This window comes from Natator depressus, chromosome 19 (assembly GCF_965152275.1).
Source record: "Natator depressus isolate rNatDep1 chromosome 19, rNatDep2.hap1, whole genome shotgun sequence".
Classification (NCBI taxonomy): Eukaryota; Metazoa; Chordata; order Testudines; family Cheloniidae; genus Natator; species Natator depressus.
The window spans coordinates 7,638,802-7,661,372 of NC_134252.1; the positions used below are offsets into that span (position 1 = coordinate 7,638,802).

Below are 22,571 nucleotides of genomic sequence, written 5' to 3' on the forward strand. Positions count from 1 at the left end.
CCTCCCCACATTTGCTGCCCAGAGGGCAGAGGGATGTAAAGTGGGTTTGAGGACATGGACCTGCCATGTGACAGCACAGCGCACCTGGTGTAACCCACGCTCGCTGTCTGGCTCTTGGCCCCCTCCAGGCCTGAACCGCACACAGAGGTTTGGGGCTCTGCTACAGGCAAGGAGCTAACAAAGGGGGACCCTTTCGTTCAGGCCCGCAGAGGGCTGCACTTTTAGGTCAGATGTCCTACAGCTGACCGCTCACCTAAGGGCGTGTTGTTACACCGGCAAGCGGCCGCGGAACAGAACCACAGGTCACTGGGCGCTTGTGAAGAGAGAAGTTCCGTTATGTACATGGCGAGCTCCATGGGGCAGGGCCCACCTTGTCATTCAGTCTTTGCACCGCACCTTGCACAAGGGGGTCCTGAGCCAGGACTGGGGTTTGAGGTGCTACAGGGATACAAAGAACAAACAGGTTACATGTCACTCTCTCTCGATTTATGCACCACCTCTCACAGGAGGATCTCCAAGTGCTTTACAAACTTCACATCTACGCCCCCAGCCCACCTGGAGGTAGGTAAATATTCCCCTCAGTTTGCCTGTATGTTAACCAAGCCAGTGGCGGAGCCAGGACTAGAACTACGAGACCAGGCCCGGTCCTGTACTCCGACTACCTCGTGGACACTGGCGGTGTTTCACTCTAGGGGAAATGAGCCTCACCAGAACCTTGACCTTCAGTTCCAGTCTCAGCGTCGCGGGCGGCTTGTCGTTTAGCCTATTCACACGCTAGGAACCGATTACCTTGTTAACATCTGTTCTGACAGGGTATGGCTGACAGCATAATCATCGATCTGCTCCCACCCACCCGCTCTTCTGCGGAATCCCTTTTTAAAATAGGTTTGTTGCAAAACCCCCATGAATTCTGGTGCTCTAAAGAAAGGTGAGAAACAGGCAGCGGACTCACGATTAACCCTCTGCACACAAAACCATGGGTCTAGTGGCAGTTAACGTCACTGCTCAGTCACATGCCTGCCATTGCATCCCATTCACTCCCAGGCTTCGTCAGGCCGTTGTGCAGTTGGGCCCCGCTCCTGCATGCTGCGCCATGTGGGTGTGGACCATTGAGATCAGCGGAGCTCTGTCTGAGTGGCGGTGTCCACCTGCACACTGGAGTTTCCAAGGCTGGAGGTTGAGACCGGAAGACCTTGAACGCAGGCAGGGACGTTGGCCGTATCTTTGCTGGTGCACTCTGAACACTCCCAGGTGTGTACTTTAATTAGCTTCAGACGGTTGGTGTGAGAATATGCAGGGCTGGGGAGGGATGCGTGAAAGGAATCGCACTAAAAACAAACGTACATAAGAATGCTTTCCACTAATCTCCCATTTGCTTCAGGCTGACCAATGCCGATGATGCTGTACTTGGGCAGGGGGAAGCAGTAGGTGGTGCTCACATTAACTGCAACGGTGCTGTTCAGACGAATCTGGTGCTTCTAAACGAATCTCCTCCCAAAAGGCCTTTTCTCCCCATCCCCCTCTAGTGACTGGTAGAGGGTCTGCTCGACAGAAGTCTTTTGCCAAGTGCTATTTTTATCCAGGGCTTGAGGCATGAGTCTAAATTACAACAGGAGATGGCTGCTCAGACAGAGACAGCCACCTTGGGTTACACACCACTTCTCCAGCCACTGTCTGGAGAGCCTCAGCGCTTCCCAATGCTTCTACAGCGCCCAGAATGCTGCTTTAAACCAGTTCCCACCTTCCCTCTGGGTGGCTTATAGGGCTGGGGATCCCAAGCAGGGGGTTAACTCCTTTCTTGCTGGCCACCAAATAGAACTTCTGTGGCCTGTCATTCCCTGCCCCCCCCCCTCCCTCCCAAAGAATTCCAGCAGGCGACAAGGAGTAGGACCAGCTGTAGTTTATTACAGACAAACAGGCATAGGAATTTCCCTTGCTACACCAGTTCATTCACAGATAAAACCATCAGAGGACACAGGAGTGAAACCCACACAACACAACAACAGCCAGGAGGGCCCAGTAGCCGCTGGTTTGATGCAAGGAACGCCACCAAGCCATCCAAGTGTGCGATGAGCTAAGAGTCATTTCAAGGGGGCTGCTGGCAGGACGGAAAATCCATCCCAAACCAGGAGATGACAGATGGACACAAGCAAGCAAGCAAGCCACAAAAGCAGTGAAATCCAATTCAGCCAACGAGGGTGCGCCACAGAAAGCAGAATGGATAAACCTGAATGGCGGCTGTCAAACATGAGTAGGGCAATAAACCCATTCAATGCAGGCAGGATCCACGCACTACAGTGGGGAATCCTCATTTCTCGGAGTCCTGTATTCTGGGGGCAGTCCCCTGGAGCCTCCCCCCAATACAAGCAGGGAAGCGAGTTCTGGGTCTACTTGCCTCGTGCTGGCAGCGAATGAGAAGAGGCAACGCAGGAGTTGCCCAATACACTTGTTCCCGGCCCTCTGCATTTCTCTCCCTCTCTTTTGTTTGTCTTAAGCGTTGGAAACAAAGTTAAAGTGCAAGTCAAGCGGCCGTCAGAGTGCTGCGTGCTTCCCTCCAGAGCTAGAGGCACCTTAGACCCGAGCTCTGCTTGCCAAGCAGGTCGAACCCCGGCGCCTGGGGTTTCTTTTGAGAGCGGCAAGCTCTCTCGACCCCAGAGTGCTGGTTCTAAATAATCTCTCTCACTCACTCACCCCCCCCAAGTAACACTATCGCACACACGCACAATCAGATACCTGCATCCATGTACAATCTCTCTCTCTCACACACACACTCACACGCATCTATGTACAATCTCTCTCTTTCAAACACACACCCTCAAGACCACCCGTTACAATCACTCTCCCATATACACACTTACGCAGATGGCTATGCTCACTCACACACTCCCCCTGTCCCCATGCCAATATTTCAACAAGTCCCAGACCCAGAGAAATACAATTTCATAAGTTTCAGAGAAGTGAGCTGTAGCTCACGAAAGCTCATGCTCAAATAAACTGGTTAGTCTCTAAGGTGCCACAAGTACTCCTTTTCTTTTTTCTTTTTTTTTTAATTTCATAAGTGTTAGCTGACTGTTCTGGTCTTCATTACAACTAGTAGTTCCTGTTGCAAGGTCACCTTCTAGACTTGGGCGACGATCTGACTTGGACTGCTTGCACTTGGCAGAACTTCCACAGATGTCAGTCAATGCCAATCTACAGGAAGCACCTTGGATGTTCACATGAAAGCCCTGCACGTATCCCGACAGGCTGGTTGGAAGGGTCCCTGTCAGACAGTTTCGTCCCCAACCGCCTCCTACTTTTGATAAAACTGAATATTAATAGAAATGGTTTTGTCATATTTCATTTCTTGAAAGCTTGTTGGTTTGGATTTAAAATCTTCCCCGAGGTGTCTGAAACCCCAGCAGGGCAGCAGAGTGGATCTCAACGGGAAACTGACCAGAGAAACAAGCTAAAACTTACCAGTGCTTTCATTGTCCAAGCAGGATTTAGTGCACGGAACAAACATACAGGATTGGTGGCGAAGCGTGTGGTTGATTGTTAATATTATTTCAGTTGCTATATAAGAACCCTCATCCTTGGAAATGGCCAAACCATTGTAACTGAAAATGTGCAAAAAAAAGAGTCAGCCAGAGGCAGCCACCTCATGTGGAAAATTTCAGCCCAAATTAAACGGTCTAAGTTCTAAGCAATTGAAAACGTGGTCTTATAACGGTAAGCGCCAGGCAATCTTAACCATGGGCATTGCTATTTGTGCTACCTAGAACACACCAACGGGGAAGGAGTATTTTTTAAAATGATCTTTAACCTTCTATTGTTCCTCCAGGCTGCACCTTCAAGTAAGAATGTTGTTGAATGAATTCCATACACGGCTTCAGAACAGCTCTCGGATTCCTTTCTGAATTGGGGATTTAATTCTTTCCCATTGTGTTAGCAGCATCTTTCAATTGCAGGAGTCACCACAGGTCTTAGGAAAGTGCCAGGAGCAGGGTTATGAATTGCCCAGTAGCCTCAGGTTGAATGAAACTTGAATTTTGCTGTGGCTAACGAAACACTCAGGCTCAAATTCTCAGCTGATGTAATTGTCGATTTCGAGAAAATGTGTCTCCCCCCCATAGGTTAGGACTGTCTTTCAACTTACACAAATGCCCAGCCTAGGTCCAGAGGCCGGGAAGCCACATTTTGAAAAGTGGCTTCTGACTTTGTGTGGTTCAATTTTCAGATGCTCAACTTGAGATGCCTTTTTTCCAGGCGTTACTTATGCGTTTAGCAAAAACAACAAGGAGTCCTTGTGGCACCTTAGAGACTAACAAATTTATTTGGGCCTAAGCTTCTGTGGGCTAAAACCCACTTCATCAGATGCATGGAGTGGAAAATACAGTAGGGAGGTATAAATACACAGCACATGTACGTGTGTATATTCATGTGCTGTGTATTTATACCTCCCTACTATATTTTCCACTCCATGCATCTGATGAAGTGGGTTTTAGCCCACGGAAGCTTAGGCCCAAATAAATTTGTTAGTCTCTAAGGTGCCACAAGGACTCTTCGTTGTTTTTGCTGATACAGACTAACACAGCTACCCCTCTGCAACCTTATGGATTTAGGTATCTAATAGTAGCACCTGAATTTGGGCCATAACATATTGGCCCAAAACACTGACTAGGAAATAGGGCTTGAGATTTTCTTATCTAGCGTTGACCAGTCTTTCTATTTCCCCAAACATTCACAGACAAACTTAAGTTTGGGTGGGTGCAGCAACAGCGGTGGGAAATTGGCTGCATCTTTTAACCTCATTTACAGACCGTTTAATGTTTAAACCTGTAAATGGTTTGTAACAATATTGTGACATTGTTTCTGTGCGTAAGCTGGATTCCATTGAAACATTGTCAGCCTTGACTTTTTTTTTTTTTTTTAATATATCAAAGTTCTTGGATTGGGAATTTCCCTGTTTGTTTTTTTTAAATGAGCACCAAAAGTTTAAATTGGGATGGCATATGAGTTCCCCAGAAGGAGAGCCCTGTTCTCACAGATCCTGTCCAACGCAAGGTCCCCCCTCCTGTAGGCTTCTCGAGTCTGGCTGGGTTTCGGTTTAAGTTCTCCAAGCTTTGTGGTCAACATCTGGTGCAGAACTTAAGCGTAAGCTCCTCTGGGTTTCTATGGGCCCCTGAAACACAGGGGAGGCATAGCAGGATCAGAATGGCTGGTGCCGGCTTAGGCACGAGGGCAGAGAGGCGGGTGCGGAGATGAGGCGACAGCCGATGGGGCGCAACTCAGCAATGGCTGATTCGGAGACACAGGAGCAAAGGTAGCAGAGTTGGGTTCAGGCATTGGTTGACCCTTCTGACCTTTATGCATGGGGCATGGGTGGTGATGCGGGGCTGGCAGGACAGAGACAGTCAATAAAGTGCAACACAAAGGCAAAAGGAAACCTTTCCTTCAACCCACCCAGACAAGGCAGCTGCAACTTCAATACTAATCAAAGACGCTCAGACCCAGATATCAATCCACGAGCGGTGCCCTGGTCAGCGAGCACCTGCAGTCACAGTTCCCACCACCAGCTACGGCTACTTGCTGTTCTTGGTTTGTTTCTCTTGCGCCATCCGCCTCTGCTTCTGGGCTACGCCGTACGGGACGTGGGCCGCGATGGTGCCACTCTCCTTCGCCCCCTCCACCTGGAACATCTGGTCATCGAAGAAGATGTGCGGACGGATCTTCTCCAGCAGCGGACCCTTGGGGGCTCCGGCCAGGAACAGGGCTTCATCCGTTTCTAGTCCCCAGCTGCGGAGAGTCTTTAGGGCACGAGCCCCAGAGCTGGCAGCGCTCCGGGCAGTGACCAGGTAGGTGCGAATTGGACACTCCAGTCTCAGCCCCTTGGAGTAGAACTTCTTCTGCAGCTTCCCCAGGGATTCCAGAAAGCCCTTCAGTGGCCCCTACCCAAGCAAAGGGACACGGTCATTCACAGCTACCTTCATCCCTTCCCCACTCCCCATGCTTTGGGAAAGGCCCTATCCCTGCTGTGGGAATCCTCTAGCCAAGCGTATAGGAACCAAGGCCCAGATCCTCAGAGCTATTTAGGCACCTAACTCCCATTGAGCTCCCCTGTCTTTCGAAGCCATCGCCTCAGAAACCCAGCATCAGCCTCATCCCGCTCTGCCCCCTCGGCTTGGGCTCAGGGCTAATGGAGTGGGAATTGCTGGAGCCGTCAGCCCATTCTCAGCGCTGCCTGTCCCAGACCTGGTTCCTGGGGCTAGCGGGTCGGGGGGCGATCAGCCGTACCTGGGCCAGTGGCTTGTTCTCATAAGCCTTTTCGTGTTCAAAAAACATGTCGAGGCCGTGCGCCTTCACAATCTGCTCCGACTCGTCCGAGAAGAGGACGGCGTCCCCGTCGAACGCCACCCGCAGCTGGCTCTCCGACACTTTCACGTCTTTGCTGGGGCTGAACATGGTGGCCGCGGCGATTCCTTGGGGGAGGGAACAAGAGAGAAAAACGTGGCAGGCGGCAAGGCTCCTCCCGACTGCGCTTCCCAGGTCCTCCTACTGCGGAGCCGAGCAACAGAACTGGACACACACACAGAGCAGCTTACGCCCAAATACATTTGTGAGTCTCTAAGGTGCCACAAGGACTCCTCGTTGTTTTTACAGAGCGGAGACACTCCAACACCAGTCCTTACGTTGGACGCTTGCATCTTGCGTCTGGACCTTCACATCAGCATTTAGCAAAGCCAGAGGCACTTAGATACCTAGGTGAAGACGTGAGCCTCTGGATGAAGGGTCTAGTGTTCTGTTTAGGTGCCAGCCTCCCTCCATGTATTTAGTGGGGATTTGGGGGCGGCCGGGGGGAGCAAAGATTGCAGAATGTACATGGGTTTCCATCATTTGTCTCTGCATTTCTTTCAGGTGCTTTCAGCTCGTCAGCTGTTCCCACCAGCATGGAAGGAGTCAGTATCCATCCAGCAGCCAGCTGAGGAGAGCGGCCCACCTGCACTTTGAGAAGCTATAGATATCAGCGAATGCTGCCGTTTCCATGGAAACGAGAGGGCCCACGTCGCCTCAGCAAGGGCAGGGGTGTGATGGAGGCAGGGTGTGGGACGCCTCCGCTACCCCGCTGGATGGAGATCCCGGGGCGGCTGGTCCTTACACCGCTCTCCTAGAGCAATGGGATGTGGGCGGTGCCCCCCGCCCGCTGCCACCCAGGGTTTGACCGGCAGACTCACCCTGTTCAATGGCCTCACTCACTTTCTCGGCATCAGAGGAGAGGTACAGGTTGGTGTGATAGGCCTTCAGGTAGCAAGTGGGGCTGTTCCCTCCCGTCATGCAGAACCTCTCGATGAACAGATCTGAGGATGGCCGGATGCACCAAATTAGCTGGCATGGCCCAGCAAGGGCCCAGACGGCTATCCAGCCCTATGGCGTGCAGGGGGCCCCAGCAGCTGCCACTGGTGGGGGAGTGAACCAGAGTGGGGATTTGCTCCCCCTCTGATGCCAGGCCAGAGGAAAGAGACAGCAAATGAGCACAGGGCAGCCTGGCCACCAGAAGGGTGGGGGCCCCGTGGCTGCTGGCAACGGTGATGCCCAGGCCAGCCCTGTCACAGATACTGACGCAGTAGTCCTGCTTGGACACAATGCCTCATACCTAGTGGCTGTTGACACTGGTTTCCTGACACCTGTCAATAACCCCTTCACTGAGCCCCTGCACCACACTACACTTAGCAGTGTCCTCCTGTGAGCCATCCTCCTCCCAGACCCAGGAAAGCCCCAAAGGGGCACATGGTATTAATTCAATATTGACATCTATAGAGACAGGGCGGCCTAGTGGCTAGAAGAATAGGCTGTGACTCAGGAGGCCTGGGCTCTAATCCCAGCTCTGCCACTAGCCTGTGGAGTGACTTGGGGCAAATCACTTCACTGCCCCTTGCCTCAGTTTCCCCATATGTAAAATGGGGATAATGTCACTGACCTGCTTGTAAAGCACTTTGAGCTCTACTGATGCAAAGTGCTAGACAAGAGCTAATTATTATTATACTGCTTCTCTACCCCTCCCATCATTCCTTCCGTTCCCAGGGTTATTCACACCAAGAACTCAGATCTAAACTAGGGAGATGGCAAAATCAAGGTTGGTTTGAGTTTGGCAGAAACTCATCAGATGGCTTTTGACCCTGGAAAGTACCCAGGTGTGGTTTGATCCAGGTCTCGTTCCATCCAAGTGCCCAGGAACTGCATACGCTGTTCTGATTTTGGCTTAATCGTCCCAAGAAGAGATGGCCCAAAATGGGGCAGATGTTGCCAAACCCCCATTTACCAAACCAGAAGCAAGGTTGATTCAGAGCTGGATCACATTTTATTGGTACCCTTGAAGACTGGAGAGGGTTAGCCTACAACCATCTTTAGCCTAAGCCACAGGAGACTGGGGCTTGCTGGGTGGTTTAACGGAATAGCGCGGGGAACAGAAGATAAAGCTTTGCCCTCCAGTTTCTCCACCATCACAGCCACTAACCAAAGACCCAATGGCCACCAGCTCCCAGGTCATTTAAATGGTTCTGGCTCAGGGTCGTTCGGTGCTTACCGTGATGATTGATGCTGTTGATCAGACGGACCCCGACCTGGGCGTGGTTATTAGTCATGAGGACAATATCAAAGAGTTCTTCACCGTCGGGGTAGAGCTCTCGCAACTGAGTGTTGACAGCTTCAAGGGCCTACAAGTCCAAAGAAAGAGGGAAGAGTGATCTAGCCACCAGCTCATGCACATGCTCCTTAACAAGAGAAGTGGACGAGCTGAAACCTGATGCCCACTGATTTACATGTGTCTCTGTCTGCTTATAGTCAACGTGTTCCTATCTGCCCTCTACTATTATCTGCGTGTCCATGAACAGAGGATGCCAAAGGTTGGAAGGAACCCATTTAGGTCTGTCCCTCAAGGGGAGTTAGCAATTTGTTTCCCCATGATGTATGTGTCTCCTAAGTTTTCATCTTTTAAAAATAAATTCGACAGCACTAGCTACTCCTGCTTCTGCCCCATCTTGCCCATACTCCATCCATCCATCCATCCACTAACTCCATTACTTTCTCTCTGAAATACAGATGCTCAGGTGCTTTCAGAGAAGACAGCCCTGTCAGAAGAGCATCCATATCTCCTTCCTCCATGGCCTTCAAAAGGCAGAGGAAGGGTCTAATCAAATCTTCTACATGACACAAAACAAGCACAGCTCATGACTCCTTGGGCACATCTAAAAAGCTGGCCGTTGGGAAGATTTTTACCCAAGATGAATTTTTCAGTTCTAATCCATGCTGTTCAGTGGAAGCCATTACCCTTAAAGTTTTCTCAGAGTATTTTCCTTCTCTCCCAAGGTTTTCTAGATTCTTTGAACTGAATTCTGCTCTCTCTTACACCAGTGGGAATCCAGAGTAGCTCCCATTGTAGCCAATACAGCTATTCTGGATTGATAACACAGTGATGAGAGCAGAATTCTCTAAGGTTGGTGTTTACCTTCAGTTTTATCCAGGACACCATGAGCCCAAGTCCTTGTGCCTTGCTCTGGTGGTGGGGGAGCTTGGAAAGGCAGAGGATCTCAGGGGGCTGGAGCAATGGTGCTCACCTTGACAAATGGGAAGGCAGCGCCGGGTAGGAAGGGTTCATTCTCATGGTCCAGCTGGTATTTCACATATGCCTCCACCCCTTGCTCTGTGTAAATCTTCTGCTCTTCCTCCATGCGAAACAGAGCCCGCGAGGAGACTGCGATTGTTATTGCATTCTCAGGCTTTGGCTGCATGACAGAGAGAGACAGAAATTGCGTCACTAATACTTATATTTTCCATCAATGGTCACATGATTATGGACCCAGTTCCAGCATGCAGGGGTATCATCAAATGCCAGGCCAGAAATGGAGCACCAGGTTCACCCCTCTCCAAAGTCTAGGAACATCAGTTCTGGATCGTTCTCTAGATCAGAATGTAGGGATTGGGCATGCGTCTATTAAAAACAAACCCATCCCAATCTTCTCACTTCTGATTAAACTCCATCTAGTGTAGCCCTCTGGGCCCAAGATTCACACACAGAGATTGCTTCCATTTCACTTGGGTGGGGGGGTGGGGCGACTGTGTGCTGGGAATCACACACAAATCTATATTGCTTGCTTTAAGGTTATAGGCAGGGAGCCAATGCTTGTCAGCACTTCACCCCAGAGTTCATTCTGAGCTGGAACATTTCCATTCCTTGCATTCTGGGGCTTCTCCGAGCCAAGAGATTTCTAGGATCAGCATCCTCAGTCCCATGGCCCCTCTGAGCGGAGACATTTCCATTCCCTGCACTCTTCATCAGCGGTCACTTGGCACTCACCCAACTGTTGAAAAACCTCTCCATGTTTCCAGTTGAAGGAACTCTGGGGGCCATCTCACATAGAATGTGATGGGTTTTTGCCTCCTGGTTTCATGCAGCATCTAGTGTCCTTTGACATTAAAGGCCAAATTCAGACCTGGTGTCCATGAGTGCAACTCAGCTGAAGACCATGCATGGCACCTGATTACAACAAGCATAATTTGGTCCCTAGGGTGTCTCTATACCAAATTATGAAGTTATGGGAGGGGCATCAAATGAACAGAATAGCTGGTGGTCTCCTGTGATGGTGCAAAACTTCAACAGATAGAAGTATCCCTCCCCGTCATTCTGGCATTCACGGGGCACCTTTCCACCAGTGCCCAGCACTGGTGCTGCAAACAGGGGCTTCTGGATAATTTTAAAACACTAAGCACTGCATTGGGGGAGGGAGTCAGGAAAACCACTTGACACAGTGCATTAGCAATGCTTGAGGCTTCCCATAAACACTGGGAAGAAACCATTACAGACCGTGCCAGTTCAGCCAGAACTGAGCTATGATAAAGACTTTGTCCCAGGCATCAAAACCAATCAGTGCCGGCAATGCCTGGAAAATGCCTGAGGAAGGCTGTTGTGTCTGGCTGGAAGGCAGTGAACGGGTATTGCAAGCCCAGGGTGAGCCAAACCACCACTGATTAGCAATTGTTATTAATCTTTAAGGACTTGATCTACAGCCCACGGAAGAAATCAAGAAGAGGCTTTTCATGGACTTCCATTAGGCGTGGCTTGGGCCCTGACATGTCTATTGCGCTGGAGGTGGGATTGGCATCTTGCAGAGGGGATGAAGACACCATCTCCCCCAGAGGAGTTTACACTCTCAGCTCTGAGTCGGCGAGAGGATATTAATCTCACGCCAGCCACGGAGGCGAAGTTGTGATGTGCTTGTGGCTTCTCAAAAGCAAAATGGCTTCTCCGCGGCAACTCACTGGTTGACAAAATAATTGGAAGTGAAGCCTGAACGGTGACTCTTCTGCAGACACCCCAGCAATGTGCTGCCAAGAATCTAACAAAGCTGATCCCTCCTTGCCTGCAGTAAAGCCTGTGACAGTATGGGGGCGGAGGGGGGGGGGAAGGAAGGGAAGAGAGGCACTTGCAGAGAAAGCAAAGCCTGGCTCCTGGGCAGTATTTTTATGGCCTCCAGGAATAAGTCATCCCTGCCACTCATGGTTTAGCAGTGTCCAGGAGGAGGAGGAAGAGAACTCCACCTGAGACAGGGAAACCAGCCTGGCCTCTTTCATTTGGTGGGGAAATTTTAAATGAGACACCCCCCCCGCCACTTTCAGAGTTCTCTCCGGCACATCAGAGACCATCTACAGGGGGAGAGGGCCAGAACTGGCAGAGAATCTCTGAATCCTAGGTCAGACAACAGCTGAGCATGCTGTGGTTAGCAGCAATGCTGCCATGGACTTCTCTGGCCCACTCCTTGGAAACAAACCCAATGCAATAAATCAGGTTGACGCTGGGGAACAATCTAGCTTCTTGTGTTCCTTTGTCCTGAGAAAGACTGGGCCAAACCCTGCTCCCAGTTGCACCATTGGAGTTGCAGCGGCATAGCTGAGAGCAGAATCAGGCCCACTGGGCTTTCAAAACGGCCCCAAAATCTGAATGTGACATCTCGGGCACATACAGAGGCGTATGGTAAGGGATTTTTATGCTCTGGGACCCAGCAGCTTAGCTGATTGCTGGGTATTACTGATGCATTATGCTGAGTGCATTGGCTTGACTGATCCCCCTCTTTGTTAGATTGTTTAGGAATTATTAGTTTAAATCAATATTAGAGAGATGACATGGCTGGGCTACAACCGTCTTATCGTTCATCTCGAGGCACCAGCTAAGGGGGCTGGTTCCATTGTTATCAGAGCCGATTTGAAATGCGAGTGTGTGTGTTCAGTGAACTGCAGCATACATGTCAGATTTGAGGTTTCCTGTGATTTCATGTAAAGAGGTTTGGGGGCGGGGGGCTGAACCTGGATGAAAACCTATGGCAAGAGGTTAAGATTTGGGGGGGGGGGTATCTTAGGGTGTGGGTTATTACACGGAGACAGTGAAAACTAGAAACCAGACGGTTCACGGAACAGTGTGTTAGATGGGACCAACCCCAATAGGGGCAAAATTTGCAAAAGTGCCTAAGTGATTTAAGTGCCTCAGTCCCATTTTCAGATGTCATTTGGGCACTTAAGAGCCGGTCTCATTGAAAGTCAATGGAGTTTAGGAACTGACGTGCTTAAGGGTCAGATTTTCAAAGAGATTCAGGCATCTAGCAATGCAGACTGGCACCTAGCAAGATTTCCAATAGGATTTAGGCACTTTTGAAAAAAGTCTTTAAGCACCTAAGTGTGAGATTTTCAATGTTCCTCTCGGTTTATTTCAGCTCTGATTTCTAGGCTTCCTGTTTACTAGGTTGTCCTGGCCAGTATTGTTATTTTGCTGTTGGTACAGGTAGGTGAGCTGGTGTCTTTCCCAGCCTGCTATACGAACACAGTCCACATGCTCTGCGAAGTCCAAACTCACCCCCCAGCATTTGGCTTTATTAAAAACAGCAACACGAGAACAGAGATTAGCTCAACGATTCTCCGCAGGCTCGGCTGCTCTGAAGGCTTGGGCCTTCTCTCCAGCCTGCTCAGCCCTGATCCTCTACCACCCCGAGAGATTTCAGAGTAGCAACCGTGTTAGTCTGTATTCGCAAAAAGAAAAGGAGGACTTGTGGCACCTTAGAGACTAACCAATTTATTTGAGCATGAGCTTTCGTGAGCTACAGCTCACTTCATCGGATGCATACTGTCACTCCCACCTCCCTTGCAGCCAGCTGGGATGAAGAGTCACCTGCCTCCGTGCATTAGCACAACCCACCTACTCCTCTCTCAGCAGGATCTAGGCCAGCTAACAGAGCTATCTAGGCAGATGCTGCCATGCTAATTATACAGCCCAGAAAACCGCCTTGCAGACAAACACTGAAAGTGTCCCTAAGCAGTATTCATGCACCAGGACAGTGACCTGAAACCAACAGGACCCTTTCCATATAGCTAAAACAATGGGACAAAATGCTCCTCTCCAGCACTCCACCGAGCTTCACAGATGCACCAGAGAGGATTCGGGATTGTTCTGCAGGGATGTGCATGGACTGTTGTTCCCTAAAATGACTTCTCCTGGGCTTTGCTGGCATGGCTATCTAGGACCGCAGATATTACGGTCATGGGGGACCACAACAGAATGTAAGATGAGGGGAGAATTCATTCTCTCCCACTAGCCCAGGATTTTGGACTAGTAGCATAGCACACCAAATACATAATTCACATGTGGCAAATAGTAGCAAATTTACCATTTTAAGATTAAGGCCCCCTGGGTAACCAGTCAGTTATTAACTAGTCATGGGCCAGCTCTTAACTCTAATTTGCATTAATAACTCTGGTGTCATGGGCCATTTATGAGCGAAGACCTTAATTAATAACTATTAGAAGTCCCAAGTCAGTTTGTCACTAGCCTTTGGCAGTTAATCCAGTTCATGGGCACAGCTGCTATTACCTAAATTAGTTTTCTGGGTAAACCAAGATGGGCTATAGGACATTTGTATCCGCTTCCTGGTACACGACGGACAGCAGGGAAATGCATCCTCCACTTATAGCTGTTTAAGAATTTCCTGCAAGATGAAACTGGGTCAGTGTTGTGAATGTCACAACCACTTAGTTTGATCAGACAAACAGAGGGGGCTCTGGAAAGCCATTCCACGTGCCTTTTCAAAGACGCTGGGATTGGCGTGGTATGGCACAGAGAAATCTGGCTGTGCTTTCATACATGCATGGATCTCTGTGCTGCCCACACCTTGCCTGTAGGTCTATGCGCCAATTACGCCCTCCTCTCGTGTAGCTATTTACAAGATGCTCCCGGTTCGCTCCTTGCCATTTAAAGGTACAGGCCCCACCCCAGGGGTAAATTTCAGAGGTAATAAGCGCAGCAAGAAATGGATCATTAAGCCAGATACCCAGTTGTATCCCACCCTACATTTCTGACGTAGCCCCCGCTGTTTTGTAGCGCGTCAGTGGGCAGGCAGAGCTGTCCGGCATCATCACTCTTCCACCCTCTGGGGACATATCACCTGTCGAATCCTGTTCACGCCTGCTAAATACTGTGCACCTCTAGAACACTTTCTGCAGGAGGACTGTACACGTTCATGAATTAAGCTTCACAGTTCAGGCTGGTCAGTTCGCGGAATTCCCCTTCTGTAGGAAATGCCAACCGTTACAATACACTTTTGTTCCAATTTGGAGCAAAGTCAGAAATTTTGAAGTCCCCACAAGACAAATAACCCCAAAATTTTGATTTTGGGAGCAAAAAAACTAAATGTTTCAATAAGTCATCTCAATGCAACTTTTATATTGCAATATTAAGTGGCCGCTATACACATCACATTAACAGAATATTTAAATTCACATTTTAATACAAGTCCAAATGAAATCAAAGGGGCACTATTGACATGTTTCAATTCCCCCCCCCCCCAATCGAGAAGTGTCACAAAACCAGCCCACCCCCCAAGACACATTTCGAATTTGATACAACTGCCTTTTTAATATAAAGTTGTTCCATCGATTATTTTTTTACCTGCTCTATTTACAACCTTTCCGTCTGGGGGAAGTCAGCTCTTATCTCTACTTTACAAATGGGCAACCAAGGTTTGGAGAGCAAGATATTTGCCTACAGTCATATGGCAATCCTGGGGCAGAAGCAAGAAAAGAACCCAGGAGCGCACACTCCCACTCCTGTGCTTTAACCACTAGACTGCGCTTCTTCTCCTCCTAACAAACAGTTGTATTCTTTAGTGACCTCCTAGCCACACTTCATATTTGCTGTCAGACCACATGGGACCCTACGCAGCATCCCACCCCAGCGTGACCATCAGCCGAGTGGGGATCCTTGGGGCCAGGAGACGGGATAGTTCAGAACAAACACTGTTTATCCTCAAGGTCAGTTAATGCTGGTCATCAAACAGTGTCTGGAAAGCAGCTCGAGGGCTTTGCTGAGCTGAATCAAACTGAATTCTGCATTTTGGAATTTAAAAAAATAGGTCAGCTGTTCTATCCTCTTCCTTTGCATTGGAGGATCAGACCAAAGGCTCCATCTAGCCCCTTTCAGCAGAGGATTAATAAAGAGCTTAACAGAAATATTATAGGAGGATAGTGAAGGGGAAGATGGAGCTGTCTTCTAGGGTTCTGTTCATGTCTGGACTCAGCATCTTAAGACAAGGACAGAAGGGCAACCAGGTAGGAAGCACTAGCCATCAGCAAACAGTGCAATGCAGGGAGATGCTAAAAGGGGATTTAAACCTTTGGGAACTGCAGATGTAGGTCTAATCCTCCTCCCAAGCAGTCATTGGGCTAGCGGTCTGGAAAGTACCTGCTGCCTTTAAGCCACTATCCCAGTGTTAGCCAACAGCTCCCATAATTCCTTACCAGTCGCCCCTACCCTCCCACACAGTCTGTATTTTCTTAGACAAGCTTGAATCCCTAAACAGAGCCATGTTAAAATAAAAACCCTTCAAATACAGAAAGAAAAATGGAGAAATGATAGGGGGAATGATTAAAACTAATAATATTGTACATTTCTATAGCGCCTCTCATCCCACAGCACTTCACAGATGATGTATACTCAGTACCGCTGAAATGCGGCCAACTCTGGGGTGGAGAACGATAGCCAACGGCACACAGAACAGGAATTTTGGCCAGGATCCCAGAGAGGGGGAAGGGGGCACATGCTCTTAAAAAAAAGCACCAAGGGAGCGTTAACATCCTCCAAGGACAGGCTGAACAAAGGTTTCATCTGAAAGACCCAGCACAGCTTTATCCTCCTCCAAAGGATGAAGGGCTGAGACAATTCTGCCAGGATTTCCAGGGCGTCTATGTATTTCAACCTTGATACTTATAACTGCAAGTGATTCCTTCCAGCAAAGGCAGCTTCAAACATTGCACCAGATGGCACTCCTCTAATCCGGTCACCTAATCCTGTTACACGAGAGCTGCTGTGGTTACAATTCCTAAATACCCTGCCAAGAGTTGATGGCCAAGTCCCGGAAATCCCAGATGCCACCAAAAACCCAGACCGGAGATATGACTTCCAGTCAGCAAAGGTACAGGAGTTTGGAGCATATATGGTGCTGGCTCCCATGCGGGCACCAAGGAACGTGCAGAGATCCCTGAACTTTACAGGAACTGAGGGGAAATCCCAACTCGTGGGAGACACGTCCCGCGCAGCCAGACAGAGGAACACCTTGAACATAGGCAAGGAGCAGGCAAGGCTGAAGGTGATGAATTGAGAAGCAGGCAGACGACATCCTGGGAAAATGGAGCACTGCAGCACAAAGCACTGCCCTGACTTGGTATCTCCAGATAGGACTTGTGTTTGCCACTCAGTGGGCAGCTGCCATGGCCTTGGGCAGCTCCTGAGAGAGCCTGCAGGTGTCCAGCCTGGCATCTCCAAGACAGCTCAGGAGTGGGCAGCCCGATCTGAATTGGCACCGATAGGCTGTTCACCGATAGGACAAAACCCATAAGGTCCTTCCAGCTGGGGTATGTCCATTCCCTAGCACCTAATGACTAGTACATTGTCCAGTCTTGTTTTAACCGTTCCAAGCAATGGGGTATTCTTCCCTTCCTCCGGGACCCGATTCCATCGTCCCACTGTCAGGAAGTTTCTCTGGGCATTCACCCTACATTTTCCCTTTCTTAATTCCTCCCCCCCATTTCCCCTGGTTCTACCCTTCATGCCAGCCTGTGTCATCCCTCATCCTCCTCTCAAATAGTTGCAAACTTGTCTCCCCACTGGGGGCCATCACCACAATAGGCATTTCCATGCTTTCCTCGCAAGTGCCCTAACCTTTCGGATCATTTCTCTTGCTCTTCTCTGAAGTCCCTCCAGTTTGTCAATAACCTTCTGATCACCAGGGGCGCAGAACTGAACACTGTATTCCCCAGGGGAATGAAAACGTGCTCTCTTTTAAACCGGTGTTAGGGTCACAGTCATTTATTGTTACTACTAAATTAACGTGTTTTTTATTTATACGCGGTGGGCCAGAGCCTCAGCTGGCGTGACGCAACACTGATGAGCATGCGTTCCAGGGCCCAGGGCTGTGTCTGATCCACAGGGAAAATTAATCTGTGATAATGCCCCTTAGAAAGTTTTAGCTCAAGCCGTAGCAGCTCACGCTTTTAGCTCAAGAGATTGGTGGCTCAGTCATTGGCATGTCGGCCAAGACTGGGCTGTCACAATATCCAATTTACCCCAGCTGAGAATCTGGGCCTATATTTATGAACACAAAAATGATGAAAAATTAATACGACCTGAGGCTGGAGCCCAGCTGTGCCGGTGTCACTCTGAGGGTGCATTTGCATTCCTCAAGAAAACCCTCTCTCTGTGATGTCAATTGCAGGAGTTGGGGGACAGCTGCCCCTGAGCCAAGCCACAAGCTGTAACAGGACCACCACTGCATAGCTGTGAGTGACTCTTACTGACTCTTCTTCTCAGCAGGGGCCCCCCAGACTGCTGGAGCTTGTTTCTTTCCCATCTCCAGACGCTTTGCACCCATCAATCCCTGCAGAGTAGTTCTCAAAGGCTTCTGTGTAACGAAGGGCCTGACCAACACAACTGAGACGTTGATCTGGATTCAGACCCTCCCCTCCCTCCAAGTTCAGAGATGCCTGGATCTGGCATTTTGGTTTGGTCCATTAGAGGGATAGGGATCCGGTGTGAAATCTGGATCCAGCTCCAGCTCTGGATTCCAGCTCCTTCTCCAACACTTCAGGAGGATTTAGTTCCAGGGTCCTGTCTTGGGACCAGTTGTATGCCGGCCGGCCAGGGGGGGGGGGGGGGGGCGTTCTCATACTTGGCGTCACTGGAGAGGGTTATGAGGCCATTAGAAGGCATTGTAAGCATCATGGAATGATGGGTCTAATTCCTGACCCAGCCCTAGTGGTTGGAGGGAGACTCAAGGCAGCAGTGAGAACCATCACTGCTGTGAGGAGTGGGGGCTGACAGGGGCCCACTGGGAAGAGCACTGAAAAGGAGTGAAATTGGGAGGAAGAGACTAGATGGGGCCTGGAAGAAGTGGCGGGGCTTGACGGAATGGTGCCTCAAAGCCTAGGTGCCTCTGGGCCCAATTTAATGCACCCGTGACCCCCGTTAGCTGTTTACAGCCCCACGATGTCACCCTCTTCCTGCCTACTCCGCATTCACTTCCGAGGCTATGGAAATCAAGGGCTTACTATAAGCATCATCAGCCCCCTCCCCACCTGCTCCTGGGACTGTAAGACGCCCCCGAGTCTCTTCACCCGTCTCTCTCGCCTGGTCTTGTATCCAACAAGCAGCAGGGCTGTGCGGTCAGCTGGCGTCATTCCAGGATCCCAGCTCGGACATGGAGACCGCTCCCAGCAGAGAGGACAGGCATGTCCCCTGGGCCTGCGAAGGCAGCGGGCAGACGGAGGGACAGAACAGATGACAGACAGACTACTGATACCTAGAAATCTTTCTTAAACAGACCACAGATCCCTGCCCCCTTCCCCCCCCAAGCACTCGGGGGTCAGATTAAAGTTCACTGCGATGGCTGGGATGCTTATGGGTTTTCAAAACACTATATAAATAAGACAGGGAAATGCCTTGCACCCATTCATCATGGGCTGTGACAGCTGCCTCTCTGGGCATGCCCAGCTGTGTCTGAGCTGCAATGGGAGCTCTCTGCATGGCTGTTGGCGCCTGCACCTCACAGCCTGCCTGAAGCCAGCCCCTGGGGCAGGAGTGTGAGCTGGGAGTCATGGCAGATCCCACAGAGAAGATTCCTGGCAATGTGGTCAGAGAGAGGAAGTGTTTTCCAGACCCCCAGGACTAGGAATCAGGACGCCTGGCTTTTGGTCCCAGCTCTGCCACTGACTGTGGGCAACTCACTTAACTGCTCCATGCCTCAGTTTCCCCATCTGTCAAATGGAGATAATAATACTGATTACTCACTTCTGAGGGTGTTGAGAGGTCGCATTAATGGCTGAAGCTGTCTGAGAGCCTGGCATGAAAGGGGGCAGAAGATCATTGTTATAACCCAGGCTAGCTTATCCCCTCTCAGTTCCCACTACAGCTGTGAAGGCTAAAGCCAGCGACCATCATCCATCTGCAGGATTCAAGGAACCAAACGAGATTTCCACGCAAGGAATGTGTCTGCCGGAGACGATGCCCAGAGCTGGCAGGGCTCCACAGAACTACAGCCTGCCAAGTCTCTCTCTGTCCGAGTTCACACCTGAGGTTACAGGTGTGAGACAGAAGCGTTAACTGGGAGCCGCTAGGACACGCGCTCCCGGGGCAGGCCTGCAGCACCATGAACCCAGGAATTTCCAGACTGGACCAGACGGCGGGGCGGGGGTGGGGGGGTCTCTTGGCTCCAGGACCTTGTCTCTCTCAGTCAGTGGCCAGTAGCTAATGCTCCAGAGGCAGGTGCAAGAACCCCTGAAGGGCCATTTAACAAACAAGCAGCCAGCAGGGAAGTTTATTCCTGACCACAGGTAATGGGAGGCAGGCGGGTTTCTACACCTTGTTTTCCAGCCCAGGGTTCCTGCGGACGTTCTGCTGGTTGTGGGAGTTTCTATTATTAAACTTGTGCCAGAGGGGTTTATAGCTCAGTGCCCATTAGATAACACAGGGCTCTTAGCCGAAGGGCACAGGCCAATGAGACTGAGCAGGAGCAGCCACATTCAAATGACATTAGCTGCCCGACTGGAGCTGCCAGGGGATTCAGCCTCACCCATCCTCAACCCACCCCCTCTTACATGGGCACCCACACTCCAGCAACAGGGACGAGAAGGTGGGTCACAGACGGAGCTTGGGCCTGGGCTGGGAATCTCCTGCCTTGGCTACGATGGCATATCGGGCATGCTCTGCCTGTGACAGGCACCCAGGGGACCTGGCATGCGTCCAGCCGCTCTGCTGCGGCCAGGGAGCAGGGCAGGAGCAACCTAGCTCAGGGTGCCATCCTCCCAGGGCCGAGGCAGGGGGGGCCCTGGCAAGCCAGCCTGCAAAGGCATCGCAGCAGATCGATGCAACAGGTCGGAGGGGGTGTGGGGGGGTGTCCAGGTGGCCCAAATCCTGGGGCTTGGCCCCTGCTCCCGGCACGGGGAGGGTTTGCTGCCCCAGCCCCCCAGGTCCCAGCCCCAGCAGGAAAGGAAAGGCTCTTACTGGTTTGGGTTTCTTTCTAGGGGTCAGGCTGTCATAGAAAGTCTTGGCTTCCTCCCAGCGCTGCGGCGTCCCGGCCTCCTGGCCGCCCGCGGACGAGCCCTCCCCAGCGGCGGCCGGCTCCATCTCGCCGGCCCGGAGCGCGAGCGGCTGCGCTGCTGGGTCTCCCCGGGACGCGGCGCGCGCCGCTCGGCTGGGCGGGGGCGCTTTATAGGGGCCGCCCGCCCTGCGCCGAGATCGCAGGGGCCAGCTGGCTTAACCCGTGCGGCGCTGGAGCCTGCCGGGCTCTTCCCGCCCAGCCCGGCCCTGCCCCGCAAGCCGGGCGGCAAACCAGCGCCAGGCCGGGCTGCGCCTCGGGGGACCGGTGCTGCGGACCCGGGCAGGGCCCCCCTCGGCTCGTCCTTCGGCGCCCCGGGCAGGGCACCTGGCTGGGACTCAGGCCGCCTGGGTTCCCCGGCTGGTTCCGCCCCGGTGTGACCTCGGGCCAGTCACCTGCTGCCCGTGCCTCTGTTTCCCCTCTTGAGATCCGCGATACTCAGGCTTAGGCTTTGGAGGCGCTGTAATGGGGCTCCTGCGGCTCTTCGCAGCACACGGTATTCAAAGGCCCTTGAGTGGGTATCTGGCACTCGAGTAACTGAAGCCATGAATTCACACCACTGGGGGGGCCCTTTGGGGTAATGCTGATCGCTGATTTGGCTCCTGAACCCCTGAGGTCTGAGTATGGCTGCTTTAGACCGTAAGCCCACGGACTCTTTTATTATGTGTATGCACCGCACCTAGCCCCCTGGGGCCTTGATCCCTGTCGGAGCCCCTGGGGGCTACAGCAATAACATTGCCGTTCTTTTTATCTGGGACATAGATGCTGTTCACGGGAGAGGGGTGCAAGGGTAGTCGGGGCGCTAAGAAAAGACATACCCCCCGAGATCTGCAAAGGCATTTGGGCTTCTAACCTCCACTGGAGTCAATGGGAGTTAGGAGCCTAATTAACCTTTGAAGATCTAAGCCAAGGCCCCCCGCCCCGAGGAGCTAACTCAGAGACTGCAGATCAGTGCAGGAGGTTTGGCAAATGGAGTGCGTTTTAAGGAGAGATCCCGAGTAAGAGAGGAAGGGTGCCTGGGGATAGGACGGTGCTCCCAAAATCGAGGATGGCAGGAAAGATGGCTCAAAGCTGAGAGTGGGGGAAGGAGGCAAAGGGAAGGGATAGAAGAGAGGGTACAAAGGAGCAGGAGGGATGAAATGGTAATAATAAAACCTAACTCTGTATAGTGCTTGTCGTCAGTCGATCCCCCAAATGCTTCACTATCTTTAATGTATTTATCTTCACACAACCCCTGTGAGCAGGAGAGTTATCCCTGATGTGCAGACGGGGAACTGAGACCCAGAGAGGCTAAGTGACTTGCCCAAGGTCACACAGGACAGCTGTGGCAGAGCTAGGAATTGCACCTGAGCCTGCCAAGTGCTGGGATATGGCCTTAACCATTTAGGGTGGAGTTATGCAAAGCCCTGGAAGAGAAGAGGAGCTTCCATTGGGTGCTGCAGAAGAGAGGGTGCTGGTGCAAGGACTGCCAGGGTTGGAGCCCTGGGAGAGGAAGATGAGCTAAGCAGTGACATTTTGGGGAGATGAGATGTAGGCAGGTTGTGCTAGTCAAGGCATAATGGGTGGAGAGAGGAAAGGTTGGAATCTAGAGGATGGATGAGGCAGGAAACTAGAATTTGGCAAGGGTCTATCTGGGGGCACCAGAGAGGAACCCCACATTGTGAAGCTGGGGGCCAGGGAGGGTGATGGAGTTCTTGGCAGTGATGGAGACCTGCCCACCTTTAGATAAACTGATGAATGACAGGTTTAGTCCTGCTGGTGGACTGCAAAGGGCTGCAAATCACCCAGAGTAGTTGTTGCAAAGCCAGTGCTGGATAAATGTCAGGGAGACTTGAAACCCCGGTGGGAATGGCGTAAGTCCATCATCCTCCAGCAGGCTACTTGGGGACAAACAGATCCATGGTTTGG

General features: G+C 51.2%; 1 protein-coding gene across 2 annotated transcripts; it reads right to left on the reverse strand.

Moving 5' to 3' along the window:
* Positions 1 to 4,497: 4,497 nt before the first annotated feature.
* NT5C1A (5'-nucleotidase, cytosolic IA) lies at positions 4,498 to 20,744 on the reverse strand. 2 transcript variants are annotated; one of them, XM_074934657.1, is made up of 7 exons: positions 20,570 to 20,587; positions 13,892 to 14,006; positions 9,594 to 9,761; positions 8,564 to 8,693; positions 7,215 to 7,337; positions 6,277 to 6,461; positions 4,498 to 5,930 (listed from the first exon to the last, which is right to left on the reverse strand). In XM_074934657.1, the coding sequence occupies exons 3-7, from the start codon at positions 9,705 to 9,707 to the stop codon at positions 5,565 to 5,567; spliced, it is 918 nt and encodes a 305-aa protein (XP_074790758.1). In that variant the 5' UTR covers positions 9,708 to 9,761; positions 13,892 to 14,006; positions 20,570 to 20,587; the 3' UTR covers positions 4,498 to 5,564. The 2 variants fall into 2 exon arrangements, with proteins under 2 accessions (XP_074790758.1, XP_074790757.1); XM_074934656.1 differs by lacking the exon at positions 13,892 to 14,006 and having other exon boundaries at positions 20,570 to 20,744.
* Positions 20,745 to 22,571: the final 1,827 nt, after the last annotated feature.

Coding starts and splice junctions, on each gene's coding strand:
- NT5C1A (XM_074934656.1), bottom strand. CDS start 20,692: ATGGAGCCGGCCGCCGCTGGGGAGGGCTCGTCCGCGGGCGGCCAGGAG. Junction 8,694..9,593: donor CTGCCTTCCCATTTGTCAAG/GTGAGCACCATT, acceptor TTGGACTTGTAG/GCCCTTGAAGCTGTCAACAC. Junction 6,462..7,214: donor GAGTGAGGCCATTGAACAGG/GTGAGTCTGCCG, acceptor CCCTCCCCCAAG/GAATCGCCGCGGCCACCATG.